General features: G+C 35.3%; 1 protein-coding gene across 3 annotated transcripts in view; it reads left to right on the top strand.

Annotated features, from left to right (window-relative positions):
* CNTN1 (contactin 1) overlaps window positions 1-23,649 on the top strand; it is a 361,942-nt gene extending 338,293 nt beyond the window's left edge. For all 3 annotated transcript variants that reach the window (XM_035002871.1, XM_035002873.1, XM_035002874.1), the window contains one exon: window positions 21,359-23,649. In XM_035002871.1, coding sequence (XP_034858762.1) covers window positions 21,359-21,435 — 77 coding nt within the window. In that variant the 3' untranslated portion in view covers window positions 21,436-23,649. The remainder of the gene's footprint in view (window positions 1-21,358) is intronic.
* The last annotated feature ends 1,778 nt before the right edge of the window (window positions 23,650-25,427 follow it).

The raw sequence follows: 25,427 nt of genomic DNA, 5'->3' as shown, positions 1-25,427 counted from the left end.
AAATTTGTAACCTTCTCAGGAAAATATAAAGATAATTGTTTGTGCTGAGAAAGAGAGTTGAATTTTAAGTTTTTGCTCTGGAGGCTTGATATTTGCCCACAGTAACACAAATATTAAAACTATTTAGAAAAGAAAGTGAGTTTGTCATTGTTAAAACTAAATCCCTGGGACTCTCTCACAAATAGAACTGGAAACCTTTAATGCTATAATAAGAAGGAATATAAAACACTTAAACTGGAAAGTGATATATCAACATATTAAAATGGTCCATTTGATACTACCTTAGGGACCAGCTTTAGTGATTTATGAAAGGAATGTTTACATCTCAAAGTACTTCCCAAAGTTAGGTAAGGCTAGAAGCAGGCCCCTCAGTAGATTATTCACAGTATGAGAGCAAAGCAGTGAAACAAAAGACATTCCAGAGGCACTTTTTACAGTCACCTTCTGCAAAATGAGCCAGACCAAGAGGAAATAAATCATTTAGAACATGTTCCAAGTGTATGAATTTCTCCAGCTAGTTGTCTTTCTTCGATAACCTACCAGTCCAGGCCTATATAATTGACTCTCAGCTCTAAAGCAAATCACCAGCCTTAGTCACCAGGCCTTAAGAAGCAGGAAGAGTGTTACAGAGGACTAGCTTGGAGACCCTTAGCCCATAGGCGATGCTTCAAAGTCCAGATGTGCCCGAAAGTTGTGAATTCTTTGGATATCAACATCTGTGTAGATAGATGATCCTTCCAATGCCCTGGCCTCTTAATTCTTCTTTCTTGATGATCTTGTCACCTGTTCATGATCACAGCCCAGACAGAATTCACAGACTTGAGTGTGAATTAGAACCCGAGTATTCCCTGAAACTTGAATGAGAAAAAATAAATGGTAATTTTCACTAATTTTTAAATCAAATTCATTATCCCTTCAAATATGAATTGAAGCAATAAATCACTATCACCAATAACATCCACAGATATTCTTATATAATATTTCAGCTGTTACACTATCACTTCTTCAAAAGTATGATATTAGACTTGATCTTAGTTCTTGTTTTCAGTGTGCCTATAAGGGGCCTGGGTGGCTCACTGTATTAAGCGTCTGCCTTCAGCTCAGGTCATCTCAGGGTCCTGGGATCGAGCCCCACGTCAGGCTCTCCGCTCAGCAGAGAGTCTGCTTTTCCCTCTGCCTCTCCCTCTGTGTGCTCTCTCTCTCTCTCTTAAATAAATAAATAAATAATAATAAAAATTAATGTGCTAATAAATACACTAATGTGTTAATAAATATAATAAACATATATTTGCTTCCTTGATATTTTTATAAATGTATTTCAACATACTTGGTTTTCCTTTAATTCTATGTATTATATTTTATGTATGTGAAAGCATTATTTGCAGCATTCTCAAGACATTTACAGTCTGCCAAAGTGTTTCTGACACACAAAGAGGCCTAGAATCCTCAAAATTCTTGATATGACTAATAACTGCAAAAAAAAAATTTAATTTTAAGCATTTATTTTCTGACCACTAACTCTTATTTTTCTAGTTTATTCCTTCAGATCTCCTCCCGACTCCACCATTTCTTTCACCATCTCCCACCCGGACCTCCCATTCAACCTATTGTTTGTTTATCACTCATTCCACTCATGTCCAAAGTTCCCTCAGATTCCTAATTAAAACCACTTCCTTATTTATACTTAGCCTTTTTCTCCCTCTATGCTCCTCACATGGCCAAATCCAAACTCGGATTAAATACAGATTTCTGTTGTACTATGTGCATGAATAGAAGCAGAACTCTATGTGCTCTTGCCAAGATCTCTCTGTGCATCCCCATCCCCAACATTTACCATCTCCCCAACACTATTTGCCCGGAGACCCTCAGGTCTAATCATGCCCATAGGTCGCATTTATGGCACTAACCAAAAGAAGTCCAGGAATCCTTGATTAATACAGTTCTGGGTGCTCCATTTTCTGACTCCATTTCTATCGATACTTAACTCGAAAAACCTTCCCACTCTGCCCTCTGGAATTCATTGCCAGTCATCAGCAAAGTCTCCTGTAGTGTTCATCTCTTCACTGAATGTTTCCTTCCCGTTCTTTCTTTTTTAAGATTTTATTTATTTCTTTGAGAGAGAGAGAGAGCCCGAGCAGGGAGGAGGGGCAGAGGGAGAAGCATACTCCCCACTGATCATGGGGCTCGATCCCAGGACCCTGGGATCATGACCTGAGCTGAAGGCAAACGTTTAACTGGCTGAGCCACCCAGGTACTCCTTCTTCCCCTTCTTAATGCATTTGAAACCTTGCTCTAATTGCTTCTCCTGGAGTTTGTTCAGACCCCCTCTGGACACTGGGCCTGGTGGCAGGGTAGTTGTCCTTCTTGCTTCTTGATGCCTCCATAGTATTCTCCTTCTTTCTTGCCCAAAAAGCCCTGCTTAGAATCCCATATCATCTGCTTCTCTCATTCATTGTCCCTTTTTAAAGTTTTCTACCAGTCCCCTGGATCATTTCTACTCATTCCTTGTGGAGTTAAGAGCCCAGATGACTGTCCCCAGAACTACTTCTGTCATACATTTGTTGATTTCAATACACATGTAGATGATCCTTACATTGCCCTGTCCTCTCAGTGCCTTCAAAAACTCTCCTCATTTTTGTTGTCCTTCCTATGATTCTACTCTAACTTTATTATTGCTATTTTTATGATATCAAAGACTCTAGTCTCTGACCACTGCCTATCTTTTCTCATTTTTTTTAGTACTCTGACTCCTAAAATTTTTTTGACCCACCAGAAACCATAAACCACTGATCTTACCACTCTTTCTATGTTTCTCTCTCGATTTCTTCGTATGCAGCTTAAATCCCACAGCCACATATTATACTTACTCCTGTGTGTAGAACCCCCATTTTCTTTGCTTCTCTTACTTCATTATACTCACTTGGATATATCATGGATTAAGTCCAACTGTCCAATTACATCTATGCCTACAGTCCCGAAGCTAAAGGTGACTAGAGAAAAATACCCAACTTTAAGACTGGTTACAACACCTTGAATTCAGGACCACTCACTTCAAGGAGGACTGCAGCGCTGCTGGGCCATTCCACTAGGTTTTCCTAATACCTTTCATTCTTCTCTTCTTGACAGCTATTTTGCTCTTCTCCTTCCTTAAATTGCCAACTTATCTTTCCTATCATCCCTCTTTAGTCAGTAACGTGCTTCTATTTTTCTGAGAAAATGAAAGAAATCAGAAGCAGCCAACATCTAAATATGTACCTTGCTGCCCCTCCTAATAACCTGAATGAACTCCGTGTTCTTATCTAAGAGCCACTCTCCATGTGTGAGCCAGTTCCAACACCTCTTGTTAACCCAAGAGTATTGCCTCAACCATTCTTTCTTTTCTCTGCTGCGTCATCATTTTACTTTTTCCTATTTGATTTTTTTGCTTCAGTATACAGGTATTCAGCAATAGTGCCCATCTTTAAGGGAAAACAAAGAAAAAAAAAGGAAAATCTCTCGTCGCTATTGTGTGGTTCTATGATTTTCTTTAGAGCAAAATGCAATAGATAATTTGTTCATCTTCACCATTTCAAATTCTGTCTTGAATTTGCTTCAATCAGGTTTTCATCCCAACACTCTATCAAAAAGCTCTTGTCAAAGTCACCAATGAGTTTCATGTTTTTATTCCAGGAGTCAGTCCTTATTTAATCTCTTAGCAGCATTAATACAGTTGATCACTTTCTCCTCCTCGGCTTTCTGGGCACCAGTTTCTCTTGATTTTCCTCCTCCCCCACAAGCTGCTATCCAGAGTTTCCTTACTGGTTCCCGATCATCTTTTCAACTTTTTGAACTTAAAATGCCCCAGGACTCAGTACTTCAGTATCTTTATCTCTCTTCATCCGTAAGTAATCTTATACAGTTTCAAGGCTTTAAATGCTGAAAGCTGTCAAATATAAGTCTTTAATTTACTCGACTACCTAATCACTAACCACTATTTCCACCTAGACAGCTAAAGTAAACCTTCCCTCTGCCCCACCATATTTCTTTTCCTACATTTTTACCCATCTTTACAAAACATCTCCAATAGTCCTTGAAGTCATCTTTGACTTTTTTTTCTCTTACATACAACATTCATTTCATTAAGAAATCCTATTGGTTTTACCACTAAAATATATCTAGAAACCTCCAGGTCTGCTACCACCATCATAGTTCAGTGATCATGCTTTCTCCCCAGGATTATTGTGCCAGACATCTCTGTTCTCTGCTTTGTGCTTAGCTAGCACCCTATAATTTATTCTCAACAGAATGACCCCAGTGATTGGTTTCACATATGCCAGCTGTGCAAAAACTTACAGTGACTTTCCATCTTAGAATGAGACTAGGTCATATTCACATTTGGATTTTGTCTGATCTGTGTCAACCTTGGCCATTACTATTAACTCCCTAGCTCATGAAATACAAATCTATTTCTGTGAGGTTCTTAATTGGTTTTCCAATACCTTGTAAAATTTGACTCTTCTAATCAAGATGCCAATAATATTCCAATATATTTGTATTACTTATATGCAGTGATTATTTAGCAAAGGTGTAGTCTATTCTTCATATGTAGAATGGGATTCAATGTCTACCTTTTATGTAACTAATAATGAATAGTTACCTCCCATTACTGTGGATAGAAAATGATAAATAGGTTCTTACTATTGCTGTGAGTGACAAACGAATACAGCAAAATTTGTTTTCTTTTTTTTTTTTTAAGATTTTATTTATTTATTTGACAGAGAAAGACACAGCGAAAGAGGGAACACAAGCAGGGGGAATGGGAGAGGGAGAGGCAGGCTTCCCGCGGAGCAGGGAGCCCGATGCGGGGCTCGATCCCAGGACCCTGGGACCACAGCCTGAGCCGAAGGCAGATGCTTAACGACTGAGCCACCCAGGCGCCCTGCAAAATTTGTTTTCTTATGCTTTAAACTTTTGCCACCCAATTCCAAACAAAAGCATGAGTGGAGAGACAATCCTCCATATCAGTGTTTTTCAACCTTTTTTCATTACTGTCTCTCTAATAGGCCCTTTTACACATTTTTTTTTCCTAGAAACTTTTGCCACTCATGACATTTTAATACCACAGCTATACGGCATACCTGTTTATGTAGAATAGTCCTTTGGAGATGCAAAAACCATTGTAGTATCTCAGGTCTTTTCACCCCACAAGATTGTCTTCATCTCCATAGGGGCCATATTGTCCCTGTGGAGAACGCATGCTCTATGGAGACGCCTCCTTCCATCCATTCCCAAGAGATGCAGTCATTTTATGACTTCATCAATCCAAAATTTTGGTAAACTGTGTTTTTGGAGACATTGTTTTGTACCTTCATAAGATTAATTTTTATTGAATTGTACTTTGATATTTTGCTATTGGCTTATACTGAGGAACATTATAGAAAAAAAGAACAGAAACAAAAAACAATTACACAAAATCTACTACCATATTCCATGATTGTAGAGGATATGTTTGCTGTGCTAAACACCGTCCTCCTTTTAAGGAACCATGATTAAAAATTTCCTCAGGTAGGGCTGAACCTAGAGAAGTGAGTATCTGGGCCAGGCTAATAAATACATATGTTAAAAAGGTAATTTAATATTTAACATTAAATTAGTAATCTTGAAAATTTTGTACAATATTTAATGGCAAGGATGAGATCTAATTAGAGGAAGGATGTGAAAGAGGACTACTTGTCTAAATTCTAGTAAAATTCATCTCCTCAACATCACTCCCCCTCTCTGACATACACAATACACACTCAAAAAGGAAAAATACATACTATTAATAATCCATTCTCTTCTGGAGGCAACTTAGATATTACTTATTAGAGCACATTTATTAGAAATTTTATGTTCTATCCATACATACTCTAAATATCTATATCTTCCTTCAACACAACACCCTCCATGAAAAGGACTTGGGGTGGGGGAGGGGAAAAGAAGAACAACCCCTCTGGTAAATATAATTTCCTAATATTCTAATTTGTTGCATTTCCAGGACTATGTTAGCATCTATGATGGATTGTTATCCCAGGTACCTGCCCAGCTGGACTGTCCTTTAACCTGTGTCCATTCTCTGGTCTGAGGACCAGAAGTAGGAGAGCTTTTCTTGGGCACATTCCCTGTTTCTTAATCTTTTGGATAATGAACTTAATGACTGATCTATTTCTCTGTTGCCTGGCCAAAGCTTAGAGCCATATTTCTGACATACCTCTAGCAAAGTATATAGACCATTGTATATTTTAATTAAAGATATGTAATATATCTTATCTTAATATATCTTATAATTAAGTGCTTTTTAAATAGCTCCTTATAAATATTCATAATATTAGTAGTAGCATTAGTGCATGTTGTTGTTGCTATTTTGATATCATTATCTCTTAGCTTAGTCTAATTTTTCCTAAACTTATTTTCCTTCTTCTCAATTTCCTTATTTTTTTCCTTTATCATAATTTATGTATCTTTGTTACAATCTTAAAACCTTTTCAGAATGAGGTAGCTTATAACTTATAAGTAACTATTTTTATTTTATTCTCCAAAAAACCTGACAAAGCATTTTGACTCAGTATTTATTTTCTCAGCTAAACTAGAAAAAAAATTATCTAAATAAATATTGCTATGTTAAAATGTCTCAAAAACTCAGATCATAAATGACTTAAGAGCATGTATTGACCTTCAAGAACTGTAAAACACATGTATCAAATTTCTAACAGATGCATTATGATTAAAATATGATAAAAAGAATTCTTTAAATATAGAAAGTAATAAAGACAGTATTCTAAAACATGATGGCCAATAAAATCTAGAGAAAATATTAAAAATGAAGAAAAATTGATACAATTAAAAAGTGCTTACATATTTAGTATGATAATTTTCATGGCAATTGGAGAACTGACACATATGATTCTAAGATTACAAAGAAATTGTAATCCAAGGAGAAACCTAAAACATAAGGCAAACCAATTTAATAAAGATTGGAAAGAGGAAAAGTAGTGCCACCATATATGAAATATATAGCCATCATAATTCTTATATATATTCTTCCAAAGACCTCAAGTAATGTAGTAACATTATATATTTTGAGGTTTAAGAGAGAGCTTTGGTTTTTATAAAAGAAAGGACATTCTTTCTTTTTATATAGTCATTATAAGTGGCTGCCTAAACCCCCAAACATATAAATATACTGTCATGAGTACCTGATACCCAACATGGATTTGATATAGAGAATAAAGTCCTACACAGATAAAATTTATTTAGCTTCTGTCTCTTTTGTTTTCACTGAATATATTTTTCTGCCAGTAATGCAGAGTTGGTCTTTTAGAAGATTGCTCATTTCTGGGAACACTGGTTATTTTGTGATTTTGTTAATTACTTTGCCTTTTGTGAGGATGCTTTTAATGGTTGAACACATCTTTTTTGCCATATACTATTTTTTGTGTCTTTCCTAGGATTGAAAAACTGTCTTTACCAAACAAATTTTAACTGATCTTTAATATATTTAAGCTAACTAAGGTATATTTAAAAATCATTACAAAAAAGATACTATCTCATATCTGTTGAATTATCACTTTTGTAGAACTTTGGGTTCAGGTAAAGAAATAAAACAATAATTTAACTTAGATTTTCCTATTCTGATTTTTATCAATTTTTGCATAATTTTCAAATGAATATAATTTATCATTAAGGTAAGAGCCCCAATAACTCTATTGTCTTACTATTCTCTAATTCTTTAAGGAATGTTTTCTGTACCAACCATTAAATATATTCAGAAACTTTTTTAATCACTACATTATGATCAAATAAAATAAATAAAAAAGGAAATAATTCTATATTTGAATTTTATGTGTTAATTCTCTTTCCTCAGAGTGGGAAAAAGTTACATTGTGTTCTCAAAGAAAATAAAATGCAAAATGAGGATGCTTTTTTATTAGAGTGTGATTATTTGAAATTATTTACTATTTTAAAATCTCGTTACTGTTCTTCCTAGAAGATTTATTTTACTAAAATTGAAGATTAAGAAAGTGAGTTATAAGTTATAACTGATAAAATAAGTAATAAATGCCAGGAGTTACAGCATTGATATTAAAAGAAAAGTAAAACATATATATATATATATATATTACAGACTATATATATATATATATTACAGACAATATTAAACTCAGAATTGTAAGTATTTCCTAAGGTATATATTTCTATAAATAAAGAATTGCTGTTAATGTCTAGCATTATATATATTATATATATTTTAGAACATAGGATATATAAGACAAAGTTAGCTAGACAAAAGATGGAAAATCACAGTGAGAATATGATCAGAAACAGTCTCTGCTTTGGCAAGGAAAGAAATGGTTATTCTCTCCTTACTTTATTTGAACAAACTACCTGTCTTTATAACTAACCTATTGATATATATGCAATAGTACTTACAATAGCACATAGCAGTTACTCAATTATTTTATTTAATCAGCAGCAGCTAATAATGAATGCTATAAGCTAGGACATAAATAATGTGCTTCACACAGTATAATGTCTTCATATTATATTATTATCAAATACCATGTTATATTTAAAGAACTCATTTTTAGTTTCTAGGTGTACTTAAGTGTATTTATACAATTTAGAGAGGGTCAAATCGTGGAATACTTTTTTGCAAATTTGATAAATTCCCATTTATATGTGTTAATTTAAAAATACTTGGTCTCTATTGTTGATTATATTTTCTATACTGATATGCTGTATAGTCAGTGAACAGTATGTCTTTAATAGCTTGTCCTCAGCCATTTTTATTAAATACATGCAACATTGCAAGTTTAAAACTAAAGATTAGGCATTATTTCTTGTAGCAAATGTTTCTGTTGTGGCTATTTTCCCGAGTTAATAACTTCTCTGATATTTGAACAACTATGTTTGAAATATAACCTAGCAGAATGTGTTCTTGATGAATCTTATAATATCAGTGAGAATTTTCCAGGCATAAAAGAGGGTTCCAGTCCAAGGAGACAAACGTTGACTCTGAGAGAACACATAAAAATGGCATCCTCTTCAGTGCATTTTGGGATGTGACATTCAAAAAGGATGGTAAGGTAGAAATAGTTGGAGTATAGGTTATATTCAGACTGCGAAAAAGGGGCAGATTGAATTTGTGGGGTTTTTTTTTTCTTCATGTTTTACTTTTTCTTGTGTTTAAATAAGAGATGATGAGGTCCTGAATTACTAAGGCAGAGGCAGTAGAGTGGAGCAGAGAGATTCTAGAGTTGTACTGGAGATAGAATCAATTGTACTTGGTGATGAAGTTGATATATTAAAATTGAGGGTAAAAGGGTTTTGCAAATGACTCTATGTTTTCTATTATGAGTAGTATTAAATGCACGGCAACATCATTGACTGAGCTGAGTAATTCAGAAATTCAGAAGGATAGGTACATTTTATAAGAATAATGACAGTGATAGAACAGAGAAAATACAGGGAGAGAGAAATGGTTCTGTGACAAACTCTGAAGAACTCTAACATGGAAAAACCAGATCAGGTAAACAAGAGGTACGGCGGTCCAGGTAAGACGTACTATCTCAAAACAAATCATAAGTCTCAAACTTATTTCTAGATTTTACAATATTATCTCAATACCTAGAAAATTAATTATGAGTTATTTCAAACATATTGGTATAGCATCAATCAATGTCTAAAAGTCCTTCCATATAAAATACACTGTCAAGAGGCATAAAGACACAAGGCACAAGTATTAAGGGAAGAAAGACAGTAATAACTCCAAAAATTTTATAATGAAATGACTAGAAGAAAACTGGCACTATTGGTAGGAATAGACAGATGTTGAAAGAATTTCAATTTCCACTCACTGTGTGGGAATTTGGCTTGTTCAATATAAACAAAATGGTTTCTTAAAGAATATCCCAGAATTCCTGGGGGTTAGCAAGGAGTAACTACTCTGCTGATTTTTAAAATAAACTCCTTGCGGAAGTGATGAAAGCCAATCTTTTTTTCCACTTTTTTGAATTTAAAGAATTTGAAAAGAACTTAAAATTTTCGGAGTTTAGCATGTGAAAATAAGACTGAGAGTGAGCTTTCTGGGAAGAGAAAGAATTCTGAAAAATGTATAAACAAATGAAAATTCCATGTAGATACCATCCAAAGTGACTGGATTATTTTATATCTTCTGGATGAGAAGCTAACAAGCACAAACTTAGAAATCTATAGACTAATCAGTGATGAGTTTCAGCCAGTAATTCCTTATACGTTTCAGACAGTTGTTAAAACAGATGAGAAATTGTTTCTCCTCTGGAAGTGCAAGAAGAAGATTTGGCCTGGTTGTAATCCTTATAAGAGTTGAAGAAAGTCAAGGAATTTGGACAGTTTCTTATAAAAGCTTTATGTGCATGTGGAAAACAGAGAGGCACCAATTAGTCCTTGCTGGTAGATGGATGACACTGAATCCTGCAGTGAGGCCCCAAGGTCAGACAAATGAGTTCAGGTTCATATTAGGGCAGAAAATCTTAACTACCAAAGTACTACCTCTAAGAGGTGAGTCACTTATTTGTCATAGCCCCAAAGCAAAGATGAATCAAGAAAGATCAAATGGGACCTTGTTCACAGTTTGACCCTGTGAAACCTTCCAGGGTAGTTGTGTCTCTGAATCACCATGTGAAACCAATGGAGAACTAGGATCCTTGACTGTTTTTGCTATGGAGCTGTTTAGATATTGGTAGTAATTTCCAACTCTCAGCTCATTACATTAGGGAGATTGGATCACTGTACTCTCTAGCCATAGTAAGTTAAGAGATATTCATGAAGCATCTGTGGGATAAGGAAAACAACCCTGGAGTTAGAATCACGTTTCAGTTCAATACCCAATTTTACTTTCGCTAGATGGGCAAATCTGAGCCTTAGCTCCCTCATCTGTAGATGAGGATGATGATGCATACTTCAACTGTGTATTATATGAATTAAGCAAAATAACATGTTACAAACTTCCCCGAACTGAGTTGGCACATAATAAATTATAGAAAATAAAAACAATCCATTGAATGGATATTTGTTGATGATATATGATGGGCCAGACTATCCAGAAAACTTAGAAATCAACGAAATAATTTTAAATAAATGTCCTTTTTATTCTCATATCATTACTATCTGTATATTTAAATTTTGGAATTTTCCTCATTTTTAGATGAAGATTTTATTTAAAAAGAAAAGCAGAGCTAAAATTTAAATAGAAATTAATCTGCATCTATACTTTAATAAGACTAGCCAGGTGAAATGGAAATTACTCCAGGCAGGCCAGCCACTTGAGTGACTGATTACTGATTAGGGTCCCACAAAGGAGTTACATGAAACTGGACACAACTCACATTTTGGGGCTCATAGAACCAATTGACAGAGTATGTTTTATGTTATCCTCATAGTGCTCATCTTTTTGAAGGGCCTGCTATTCTAAGCAAATTTAAAAGACTGGGGAATGATTTGTCCCACAAATATTGATACTGAAATAGACATGCAAATATGTGTCTCCTAGAAATATGTCATATTTCCTACAAATTTAGGGATGCCTTTACAAAGTGACACTCTGTGCATGACATCCCGCCACATGATAAGAGTAAGACTTTTGGGTTCCATTGTCTCACATAAAAACAAACACTGTGCCCCAACCTGACCTTGAACATGAGTATTAAAATCAGCAGAAGATCATTTACTCAATTTTATTTAAAGAAGAACTGAGGAGATTCAGTGGGCTTTATGGGAAGACATATCTGCCTGCTTCCCTTAGTTTGGATTTCTTTTTATTGGAAACAATTGTAAGTTTAAGGAAAATTGACTGTCATGGACGAGTAGGTTTTACTCTTACTCTTTATTGTCAATAAGCCAAAATGCTAGCTGGTCTTCCAAAAGCATAAAGAGGCAAAGTTATAGAATAAGCAAGACTGTCTGTGGGGTCTTTTTTCCTCTGTAAGTAAACCCAATAAGTCATGTATCCCTACCTCCTGAAAATGTCTAGAAAGTTTTAACCACAGATGTACTCAAGTGGTTCCTGAAGCCTAGCACTAAAGAGGAACCCATTAGCCCTAGCAAGGGGAACATACAAATTCTTAAACTTTCTGGCTCTACTTGCTGTCCTTTTATCTCAAAAACTGATTAAGGAAAGGGAAGGTCAGGGCAGAGGAGGAGATAATTTAATATTTGTTTTGATGAGTTTGGCAAAATAAAATAGTCATTCAAAGTCCCCAGTCTTGGGGCGCCTGGGTGGCTCAGTCGGTTAAGCCACTGACTTTTGATTTTGGCTCAGGTCATGACCTCGGGGTCATGGGATCACCCAGCATTGGGCTCTGTGCTCAGTGGGGAGTCAGCTTGAGATTCTCTATTCTCCATCTCCTTCTGCCCTCCCCCTGCTCATTCTCTCCCAAATAAATAAATAAATCTTTAAAAAAAAATAAAGTCCCAGTCTCTCTAACTTTAATCAAGTCTGAGAAAAACTAATTCTTGTGGTAGTTTAACGCATTCCACGAAGCCAGGGCTACCCATATAAGAATGTTCTAATAGCTATTTCCAAAGCCAAATGTAAAGATGATCTAACAAGCTGACTCTGGTTGTGAATTAATCACAAATAAAGAATTTGAATGCTATTTGTTAAAGGTTTTATACTAGTTGGAAAACAATAAACCCATTATACACATGTTGCACATTTGGTAGAATGGGACCCATGTCTCCTCTGTCTCCTCTGTCTCACCCCAGGCTCAGTATATTCTTATGAAAAATTCATGAGGGGCACCTGGGTGGCTCAGTCGGTTAAGCGACAGACTTGGTTTTGGCTCAGGTCATGATCTCAGGGTCATGAGATCTAAACCACATCAGGCTCCATGCTCAGTGAGTCTGCTTGACATTCTCTTTCTCTCTCCTCCTGCCCCTCCCCCCACTCTCTAAATAAATTAATTAATTTAAAAATTCATGAAATAAGAATTGTTTTAATGAAAAAATTATATTTCATATTTCAAATTTACAATTATCAGACAACTTTTACTATGCATTTTTATCATTGTTTTTTTTTTCACTTAATTAGCACAAATACCCTGCTATGTATTACACTTCCTATTTTGCAGATAAGGAAATGGAGGCTCTGAGTGCTTACGGACCTTGTGAGGGCAAATAAATTCAAATATATTCAAATAGGGCACTGAGGGCAAATATACTCAAGTAGAATTCTTTCTAATGTGGAGTCTCATGCTCTGGTGAAAACATCACCTTGCATTTCTAAAGAAGTAGGTAAGCTAATTTAAAAGATCCTCATAGTTATAGTCTCATCTTGCCCCCAAATCATATCAAAATTAGGTTATTTGCACATATCTTTGTTGATCAATAGGCAGTTAGAAGTTACTCTTATATTTCCCAGCAAAGACTTGGTCATCACTGTATTGGAAATGTGTGTTTCTTTCTCAAGAGGAAATCCATCCAGGCAATCTAGTGTTCTGACCTGGGAAAGGCCAGAGTCAACAGTAAGGAAAGAACACAACTGGCAGGATAAGCTGCCAGCAAACCGTGTCCCCCTGCCAAAAAAAAAAAAATCTTATTTTGCTTGGCGTATGGGTTTAAAACTGCCAAACAAGTAGGAGCAGTAAGATTAGTGGGTTGCATGAGTTTGAAAAAACCCATCAAAGCCACTATCACTTACATGATCAAACTTTTAATGTGTCTTTATAAACTAATATCAACTTTGATTATTATAAATGAGGGGAAATATGTCAAATATGTTTGCAAATTTTATGGCTCAATGCTTGATATTCGTAAATATATTATGGTTTGCTTAGAATCATAGACTCATGACCATAGTAGGAAACTTAGGACTTATAATATTGAACCCTATCATTTTCCAGAAGGAAAATCCACATCCTTGACAAGTAAAATAGCCAAAGATCACACCATCCTCAGAGCCACATCTCAAGTCCAAATGTTATTTTGCCTAAAGCTATACAACTAACTATTGACAGAATTGGAAGTAGGCCTTAGGCTGTCTTTCTCCTTCTCCACATAGCTTAGTATTTTCCAATCCAAAGGGACATAAAGAAATAAAATTATCAAAAGCAAAATAAGTAATCCGATATACATGGACACCATATAAAATAGATATCTAAAGAAAAGAAAATGAGGAAAAATATGTGGAAAAAGTCTGCTTCGTTTTATTTTCTGATTTCTCTTTTGTTCTTTTTTTTTTCCAGAAACTCTTAAAACCAACTGGGTTAAATATCCATTACTTCATTTTGTCAAAGGCAGGTGTTAATGCTTATAATAATTGATTTAAGATTGAAACATGTCTCGACATTTTCCTCCGGAGACTGGAGCAAACCCAACTAACTACCTTTCTAAAAAGCCACCTCCTCTAATTTTAATAAGCACTAGACAATTTATAAAAATAATTTTGGTATATGGCCTAAAGGAAATTTTAACATTAACCTCACTGAATTGTAGGCATTATATTGCAAATTTTATGCCAGGTTTCAGGCAAGTAAAACTGTCCTGCTTTATAAGTTTTTCAGTTTTATACCTCAGCTCTACTCTAGATTCTCATTATTGATAGTGTTTAGACAAGGTGAAGAACAGGGTGGGAATCTGGGGGTGGTGGGGTAAGGGAATCATAAAAGAGGAAGAAAAAAAGATAGGGTGGAATTTCCAGAAATGAATCAACCAAAACCAAAATTTTCATGAAATCCCAATGTTCAAGACAAATTTTAAAATAATTTGCTTTTGCCTCAATGGCTTCACATTACTCAGGTGTTCAGTCCTGCAAGAAAATTGGATTGCTTAAATTTTGTTTTAATTATCTTTGTAAGAAAATTCATCCAGACTTTAAGTTACATTTCCTTATCTCAAAGTCAGAAACAGCTCTTCCTCCTTAACCTTTGTTTTCACCCATTTCTGCCACATGATTTAAAAAATAAACATCATTTTCCAACATAATATAATAATCCAGTGGAGAAACAGATACAATTAAATAATTTACTAAAGGGTATATAGCTAGTAAAAGATAGATGGAGAATTCCCAATTGCTTAGGCTAACCAAAAACAAAACTCTTCACCACTACTTAACCAGACTAAATCCTTATGATTGTTTGAATTTGTAAAATGACAAACTCCTTCTTGGTCTTCCTGTACAAATAAATTAAAGTCAGAAATGGTGATCTTACATAGACCCAGCCATAGTGATTTATTAAATTTCTTAGCTCATTCTTCATGTAATTAGGTTTAGAGTAGATATAGAGTAGATACTTAGAGTAAATATAACCATACATATTTATGTACTCCACCCAACCCCCCCAAAAAAGTAGCTTCCAGGCTTACAGCATCTAATGCTACACCTATCCTGAGTGGCTTTCAATGATTACTCATAAGAATGGCTCCATTACTGCGACTAGTTTACAGAAATAAATGGTCCTTAAGTCTTCAATAGCTAAATAGATCACTTGCTTTTCTTATCTTGATTGGTCTCAAACAATTAGAAAAGTGTGTAAAAGTTGAGGAAGGCAAGTTAGAGAGGTGAGCAATTACCTGAAATATACTTTTCCAATTACCACAAAACACATTTTACAAAGTTATGGACAGAATGTTATTCTTGTGACATGTTTCTGGACAAAAAGCTTACATAGTCAACAAATTTAGGAGATAAGGATTATTCTCTTTTGCTTTTGGTGACTCAGTGTGCATTTGCACTTTTTAGTTGAGGTGTATTCTCAGTTTTTCTCAGAACTCTTGCTTTACTTCTTGATCCCCATAGCTCTTTCACTGGGGAAAGTACAAATCCTCCTGAGATCAAAATGAACATTGACTTTTTTCTGAAGTCCCCTTGCCTCCCTGGACACAGTGCTTGGTTAAGGGATGAGAACCAGTTCCAAGCTAGTTTTATCACAGAAATCCACTAATTCAGCCATAGTCATTGGTCTGGGGAGGGTGTGTGACCCAGACTCCGCAAATCAGAATCTTTCCTTAAGAGTTTTCTCACTAGAGTTTGGGTAAAAAGATGTCATCTTTTTTTGCTCTTGAGAATATATGGCTGTGAGCTTGGAGCTCTTGTCTATCTTGAGGGGAATTCTGTCTGAGAATTTGAGACAATATGCAAAGGAAGAAGAGATGAAAGTTAGAAACATGGAAGACACAGGGGTTCGCGTCCCTGGTTGTAGTTGTTCCAAAGCAGTATGACATTGGCTCTTTAGTTGGGTTCCTGTTACTTGAAACCAAAGATCCCAACTACAGTGCCACAGAGGAGATAACACTTGAGCTAGACCACTGCAGGGAAGTTCAATATGCCCAGTCTTGATAGGTGGAAGGACATTCTAGGAATATTTGTGCTTAAAAGGAAATGTGTATGATTGGAGAATAGTAAGTAGACATGTGTCTCAAATATAAGTTATATGCAGGGGACACCTGCTTTTTGTATTGTTTTGCTTTGCTTTCCACTCATCTATTTTCAAAAAATACAATGCAAGATGTCTATAGCAAGAAATAAACAGCATCAAATGGAGTATGAATTACTACAATTTATAGGAGTTTTCTGTTAGCCATGCATTTTCTGAAGTGCTTTACATAAGGCAGCTGCTTTCAAACTGTGGTAAGCAGACCCCCACATGTTGTATGGAGTGACGGGTTTGGGGGAGTACCAACATGAACATGGAGGAGGTAAAGGCTGGTAGTCTCCTGCTCCAGACTGTACAAATAAATAAGGTCAGAAATGCTAATCTTAAATAGACCCAGCCACAGTGGTTTATTAAATTTCTTAGCTCATTCTTTATGTAATTATCACGACTGCTGAAATTCCAGATCTTTGAATAACGCATCCCTTTCCTTCCTACATCAGTAATGAACTTCCACATATGATTGCTTCTAAAGAAAGGTTATGCTGCTAAAAAAATACATAAGAACCATTGATAGGCATCTTCTCAATTCTCACAATAAGGCCATGAGACATATTATTATCCTCATTTTATAGTTGAAGGAACTAAGGCTTAAAAATATTAAATAACATGCTCAAGATTACCAAGCCAATAAAAGGCAGAGGTAGGATTTGGACTTTGCTTTCTTTTCTCAGCCCCAGAGGCCTGACTCTTACCTGCCACACACTACTATTCCCAGGACACCCATATGGCTCCTACCAGGACAGTGACCTGCTTACTGATCCTCGTGTTTGCCTCTTCATTCTGTGAAAACCTAAACAGCCGAAGACCAAGCACAAACCAGACAAAAGTCTGATAGGTAGTCAGACTACCTGTACTTGACTGGATGCAGCAAGAAACAAGCCAGAGCAGTCGTGGAACACCACTCAAGTGGGAAACAGAAGCTTTTTATGTAAGGCTTGAGTTCCTGCTGAAGAATTCGGAAGGGGTTCTAAGGGAGGTAGCGATCAGTTCTGGATCTGCCGTTTCTGAGGTTGAGATAGGAGAAGCAGGGATTAACTAGGGTTGGGGGCCATCATGAAGGGAGGGTGGTTGAGCGACTGAGTATTCCCAGTAATAGATGGGAAGTAAAGCAGTCCTGGGCATTATGGGTAACACAGCACTAGCCACTCAATGAAGGGGTCGTTATGGCATTTTATAGCTGTGGCTTGACCTTGGAAGTATCTTGAGGTTAAGCTTACAGTTAGCATTATCTGTGTGTGTCACACTAACCTGAATAAAGACATGTGGCTTTGTTCTTTTTCCATCTGAGCTGATTTTTCACTCTCAGTCTCAGACAGACTTATACTCTTTCACTTCTCTAAACTTGCTGCTATCCCAGCAAGAGTTCTGTTGAACTCAACATATTTCAACAGCAAACATCTACTGATATGCACCTAATACACTGAATTTATATTAAGCATGCCTCTCGGCAGTGGGGAATCAACCATCTTATCTTCCCTAAGCCAGAGCAAATGATAAGACTGAAAGACAAATTGGAGGATCTCTGGACAGAGCAGTAAAATAAATGCCTTTTTTTAGAAAAAAGATTTTATTTTTAAGTCATCTCTACACCTAATGTGGGGCTTGAACTCACAACCCTGAGATCAAGAGTCATGTGCTCTACTGACTGAGCCAGACAGGAACCCCAATAAATGCCTTTTTGATATGTGTTTTTTTTTAAGTATTTATTTATTTATTTATTTATTTATTTATTTATTTATTTATTTATTTGAGAGAGAGAGAGAAGCAGACTCCCTGCTGAGTAGGAAGCCTGATGCGGGGCTCTATCTTAGGATCCAAAGATCATGACTTGAATTGAAGGCAGACGCTTAACTGACTGAGTCACCCAGGCGCTGATGCATCTTTTTAATATCATCTCTCTGATGGAGGGAAAAAATGATTTCCTGAGGAAAAGCATTAATGGGAATGGGTAATCCCCTTCCTTTCCCCAGGTCCCTAAAAGTTAGAGAGATTATGCGACAGAGAGAATCTAAAATGTAAAGAAATACCAAGGGTTCCACTACAAGTCAAGTGGTTTCCTTTGCTTTCTTCCTTAAAACCCCTTGTTCTACCCTTTTGCTATCTCTCCCATCTTCTGCTCCTAATCAGAAAAGGCTCAGGTCTTATAGCTGGAAGAATTATTGTAATACTATGAGTCAAGTACTCACTATGTACTGCACTTGGTCTTAGTCAACACAGCTGAAAATACAATTTGGATATATTCCTCCTCAGAATCTAGAGATATTAATAGTTGTGAACACAAAAAGTAACACCACAAGAAGAAACTTCTCTATCTTATAGCATCATCAGCAGTAGCAATTTGGATTGGACCATGGTGTCCAAATTTAAGCATCAGAAAAGAGATTTGTATTTAAAACTGACTAGAATGGTTCTCTACTTATTGTAAAACTTGCAAAGATTGTTAAGTACTATTTGACTTTTAATTGGGATTTCCCTTCTCAATATATAACTCTCTCCAGCAGGAATCCTTCCTGAAAGAAATAATAAATCAGGGCAGTTTAGTTTAAAAAAATCAAGAAAATGCAATGAAAAAGATCTAGTACTCTAAATTGGCATTACCTTTGTTCTGATCGGGGAAAAATGCTTCACAAGATTAATGACTTGTTCATGTTTGACATACAGTAAATATATGAAAGCAAAATATATGTTTACTGCATACCATATAATTACTGACATTATACTTGATAGCAGTATTATGATACACATTTTGTTAGATATAAAACCAATATATATTGAAATGCTTCAAGAATATAGGGATCCCACATTTAAAATGACTTTAAATAGTAATTCAGTCAGGTCTCTAATTTGTGCTTGGAATGTGAAAGAGAATTGAAGATGAAGACCACAATTACATAAGCGTGAGCCATTAGAGAAATTAAATATAACACACATAAACATGAAGAGTTTATTTAAAATAAATCAAATATCCTGATGTTGAAGGCACAAATTATGAAATTGTGTTTGGTTTTCATACTAACACCAAAACTTCAAAATGGCATCCACGATTGACTAAAACTTCTTTCTGCGGCCACCGTTTGTATGAGCCAACCCGCATATCCAGGCAAGTACATGAACGTGTATCCATCCCTGATGTATTTTGTGGTCAGAGGACAGAGCAATGCACAGACCCTGCAGTCATTCTCAGACAAAGTCTTCAGGACAGACCATTTAACTTAGGTCAAACATTGAAAACTAATGTTTTTCTGTGTGATTGAGGTTTATTATTGGTCACCTTATCGGAATAAAATAACAGGTGGGCTGTGGCATATTTTAAAAATATCTGTGTAGAAAAATTGAATGAAAAACACTGTGTGAATGCAAAGATTCTCTTTGAAACAACTTAGGTGCTGTGCTTTCTCATATGTCATTAATTTTCCTTCTGCGCCTTTATAAGTGTGGAGTGGAGTGTCCTTATGCATTTCTAGAACTGGTCCTTTTCCAAAGCTGTCTACACAAAGTGGCAAAAGAGAGTATGGCCTTTGGAACCTGGCAGATCTGCGATGGAATCCTGGCTCTGCGCTCTACTGGCCATTGGCTTTGAGCAAGTCATTTTTACCTGGATCTGAGTTACCTAATCTATAAAATCAGGATAGTAAGACCTACCATCATAGGTTGTTGTGTTGGTGTCATAATATATATAAAAGGCCAGCCGAGTGTCTGTCTCATGACTATAGGACAGTAAGTAGTAGCTTCCATAGTCGCTGTCAGTGGAATAATTGCTATTCATGATGTGATTAGGCAGCAGCGGCGTTAATGCTCTCCCAGCAGCTACTTGACTTTTCTACCCTCACTGTGCTGCTTATTTCTTTATCTGGTTCTGATAATACTTCTCTTATGTTTTCCATGCAGCACTCAACACTGCACTAGGGCACTCGTGAGATACTGGTGTGCGGGTAGATAGGATCATCTTCCACCCGGTGGGGAACATGAATGTGCTTTTAATGACTAGGGATTCCAGAGAAATGCCCTGACTCTTCCTAATATAAGAGGAGTATTCCAAAGGGCTGTTGGGAGCCACTGTTAACACGGTAGATAATAAGGTTTTAAGGTTTCAAATTAACTTCTACAACTTGACACAAATCTATTATATTTATGAGCTGTTGGTTGTGTTTTTTAGCTCAGCATCCATTCCAACAGTGTATTCATTAAAGGTAGCCTAATAGATGTGGGGAGTGGAAAGGAACAGTGTGCCTTCTTGATCCCATTTTTTAGCCTTTTCTCAAGAATTCCAGTGTGGGCAGGACCTGCACCCATAAACTTGACCAGAGGAGGAGCCCTTCTAGATATAATTAATAGCCCAAGATGTAATATAAGTCCATAGTACATTACATCGTATTTATTTTTAATTCATAACATAATATTTCAGGGCATTTTTTCCTTAGATAAAAATTTGAATAGATTATTTACTATTATCAACAACATATTCCTCAAATCATTGTAAGCACCTAAATGTCTTAAAACCATTGGGATATTAAATTATGTAAAATCTATCCAGTGTACCCGTGATATTTTTATACCAGGTAACATTATTACATCTTTTTATCTTATTTTTTAACAGCTTACATATGTGCTTTTTTCCCATTTGTTCGTTTGCTTATTTACATATGTTTCTTGACTTAACACCTTCTGGTAGGAAAACATAAACATTTGTGATTTTATCATAAATGATTTATAGAAACGTGTTATAGAAACAGCCACTTGCTCTCACACACGAAATTCTTGATCAAATGTTTTGTTTTCTTTAAATCACTGAAGTACAGAGAATTATTTTTTTAAAGGAACCTTTTGTTTTTTAGGCCTGCATACTCTGGCCTTCCCCAAAACAGGGTAAATGAGAAATAGTGCCATTCTCAATGAAATAATATGCACATTTTTGGTTTACTCTGCAGGTGTGTCCACCCTATCACCAAGTCTTCTCGGCTTACTGCTGCCTGCCCTTGGCATCATTGTCTACTTGGCAGTCTGAATGTGATGTGACAGTTGCTGTTCCCAGCCCAGCTCAGAGGACACCTTCATCCCTATGATGACTACAATTCCTTCCAATTCCTGTGGCTCCGCCCGAAGCCAAATAAATTACACTTTAACAAACTATCCAACTGATTTACAACACACGTTATGACTGAGGCATTCAGGAACACTTTCATCCAAAAGAATAAACTTTTAAATGGATATAAAATAATTTTTAACTCGTTCCAATATGCCTTATAAACCACTTAACCTGATTCTGTGACAGTTGCATGATTTAATCCAATGGGACAAGTTACAGTGTTCAATTCAATACTATAGGCTGTAGAGTGAAAGTAAAAAATCACCATACACAGGTGCTTTAAACTTAATAACAAGTTGTGAAATATCATAGAGGTTGAAATGTTGATCGTATGTGGTAAATGTAAGAGTAATACAGTCTCTTGTACTATTCTCTGTTTCGGGTCCTGCATATTTTTGAATGGCCCCTATCATTCATGACATTTTGAGTTGTCTTGACAAACGATAGAGTATAACTGAAACATTCTGACATAAATTCCATGACCAAATCATTTTACAGAATGAGTTAAAAGATTCTGAATATTGAAAACCAATTCTAGAACCTGTTATCAGTATTTTTATTTTGGAAGAAAGTAAATTCTAAATATTTGGCTTTCAGAATCAGTAATACTTTTAAGTTAGTTGTTTAGTAGTAAAGTTAACATACCATATGAAGATTTTTCTTTACTTTTATATTATATTCTGAAGTTATTTTATGCTTTTCTTGTCATCAATTTCAAACCTCAAAAATCACAGCTCTTATCTAGAGTATCATCCTATTGCTGTATTTATTCATATGTGGGATGATGAATTTTGAAAAGTAGAGTGCTTCCATTTTTTAATTGAGATGTGACAGTCTTTACACAGCTAGGAATAAATGACAGTTAAGTGAATATCAGTGTGATCTAATAATATTCTAGTATCTTTGTTTTTGTGCTTCATTTCTAAGTAAAACCTTTCATTATTGAAGGTATCAAGAAATCACCTGTTGGTTGGAAAAACTACAGTATACCTTATTTTTTTTTAATTTAGTTTTAAGCTCATTTCCCACTTCAATGCAATACTGAAAACTGGCTAAAAATACCAAATCAATATATTGCTAATGGTACTTTGAAAGTATGCATACTGGAAGGCCAGGGGAGACAAGTAATGTGTCTGTCCAGTGGTGTCTCCCAAGCGTTGGTGCTTTAGGTTTTCATAAGTTGTAAAAAGGAAGATGCACATTTCTTCATTCTCCATAGTGTGCAAGGAAATGTGTTTGAGTGTGGATGTGAAAGAAATGGAGTAATAAAGGATTAGCTGGCTCACAAAATAGTGCAATGTCTGATGATTCAGGAGGTATAATCCTATTTTATTAGCACAACCTTGCTAGCTAATTAGAGATAGAGTTTATCTTTTTAGAAAGGATACCTTATAGGTTCATAAAAAAAAATATTTACAGGAAGCAAAATAGATCTATTACACTTTACCCCCTTTCTTTAATTTGTATAATTTTTGTACTATATATCTATGTGTAAATGTTTAGAGCTTTCATTATGAAAATATCAATAAATATTTCATTAGTTTACATTCAACTCTTTGTTATAAAATGAAACTTTTTAAAAATAAGTGAAATGGATGATTTCCCAGTGGAAGTATGTCAACAGTCTTAAAATCATGACCAGATTTCATAAAATACTTAATTATTTGAAAAGGAAACAAAATCTCTTCATACTTTAGAGAAATGAATACTCTGTAAGCCTTCTGTACAAATGTTTGTGTTTTCATTGTTACACTTTGGGGTTTTCCTTTTGCAATGTGACCCATGTTGGGCATTTTTATATAATCGAGAACAACTAAATCTTTTGCCAAATGCATGCTCACCTTTTATTTTCTAATGTAGTGCAATAAAGAGCAAAACTGGCTAGATTTTGCATGAAATGGTTTGGAAAGATAAGAAGAAAACAGATTTTGGATGTTGGTTGTTTAATTTTAAATTTGTGACAGAGATAAGGTAGATTAAAATCTCTCATACACTGATAACGCAAGCTTTTCATCTCCTCATACAATTGTACAAATTTGACTGGGACCATCAGTTTTCAACTGTTGTCAAACTAACTAATGTATCATCTGCTTAAGACGCAAGATTCTTGATTAAACTTTATATAGATATAGACATATTTGTTGTTTCTTTGTATTTCAGGAAAGGTGATAGTAGTTTTATTTGATACTGATAAATATCGAATTGATTTTTTTAGTTATTTTTTATCATTTTTTCAATGGAGTAGTATAGGACTGTGCTTTGTCCTTTTTATGAATGAAAACAAATTATAAAGAAATAAATGTCTTACTGTTACCCAAGAAATAACAACTGTCCTTTCAATTTACCTAAAGTTTAAAATTCATTTTTAGAAGGTTTTCTTTATAAGTTCAATAAGACAGAATAAATATTACTTCTTAAGCAACAGTTACTTGTTTGAAAGGTTCTACAAAAAATATACACACAGACGTAAAGAGACACACACACAAGCTTGCGTGTGCGTGTATGTGCACACAAACCAGCGCTAGTTCATTGAAATAAGATTACCTGGTAGATAACTTCAATTTTGGAGATTTCAGTAAATATCACTCAATCTAATGCTAGACACTAAAGCAAGCTGCTAAATGCTCAAGAAGAAGAAGGAGGAAAAGGAAAAGGAGAAGGAGAAGCAGCTAGTTCAACCCTGAATGAGCTGGTATTCTAATAGAAGAATTCACATAAAAGCATGACTCTACAGACAGGTCTGGTACAGGTAAAGCCTTCTCTGAATCCTGATTTGGACTAAGCCCAAACTTCTGAATCCCAGGGCTCCCTGTGTTCTGCCTTACCATCTTCTGTGTCCTGATTATTATTTCTCATTAGCATTCTGACCTCCCTTCCTGTTTCATGAAACTTGCTTCCACCCTGGATCCTGGTTTCCCTTTTGGACCGTGACTCTGTTTCTTGACCCTAAGTATTAGATTACTTCCATTCTAATTTTTTTTTTTTTTTTTTTTTGGTATTTGACCTTGGATTGACCCTAGCTCTAATTGCCCGGGCTTTGAGAGATCAAAGCTTCTTTCTGTGAGAGTGTTTTCCATATTAGTGGTTCTCAAACCTGGTTGCCCATCAGGATCACCTGGAGAATTTGAAAAAGTAAAATAGAGTCTCTGGGTCCCAGTCCAGACTTACCAAATCAGAATTTGGAAAGTGAGGAACAGGAATCTGTATCTTTTTAGGTTGTTCAGGAGTATCTGGTAGGGAGCCAGATTTGAGAATCAAAGATTTTTATGATTACTACAAACTACATTAACTGATATTTTTAACTCAGTCAACAAGATCAACATGATGTATACATACTTTAAGGATCTCTTAAGGAGAAAAAAAATACATTTTATTGGCTTGTCTAAAATGCTAATTTACTGATGACTGAATTTCTTATCTTTTAGTTACATATCTTAAGTATCAAAATGCTATACACTTTTAGTCTAATAAAACTATCCGTATTTATTTATATCTAAAATTCAGGTAGCAGACTGAAATGTACTTTAGAAGATTTCTTCTCTAAAGGAATGTGGATTGTCTTTACTCTTTTTTTTTCATGTCACTTGGTGACTTAATTAAATTTTAATACTTAATTTCCTGAGTCTATAATCTTCTGAAGGTTGTTAATAAAAAGATTGATGAAAAGTGTCTCTTCCCCAGCTTGAACTTTTTTTTTTTTTCCAGAATAGAAACACAGTGGTTTTGGATGAGTTGACTTTAAAATTAGTTGATGGGAGGCCAAGATTAGGATTCTACATTTTTATAATATCTTAAAAACTGGTTTCACTTTTTACTTACTAGTAATAAATTTGATACGTGGGGTAATATATAACAGTGCCTATGATGCTATTACTAATCTGGTTGTAGAATTGAGTCAAGCCCATCCTAAG

The sequence above is a fragment of the Mirounga leonina genome, unplaced genomic scaffold, assembly GCF_011800145.1.
Source record: "Mirounga leonina isolate KUSES-001 unplaced genomic scaffold, KU_Mleo_1.0 Mir_126, whole genome shotgun sequence".
Taxonomy (NCBI): Eukaryota; Metazoa; Chordata; class Mammalia; order Carnivora; family Phocidae; genus Mirounga; species Mirounga leonina.
Note: the sequence above shows the minus strand (reverse complement) of the source record. Positions and strands in the feature narration are given on the sequence as shown.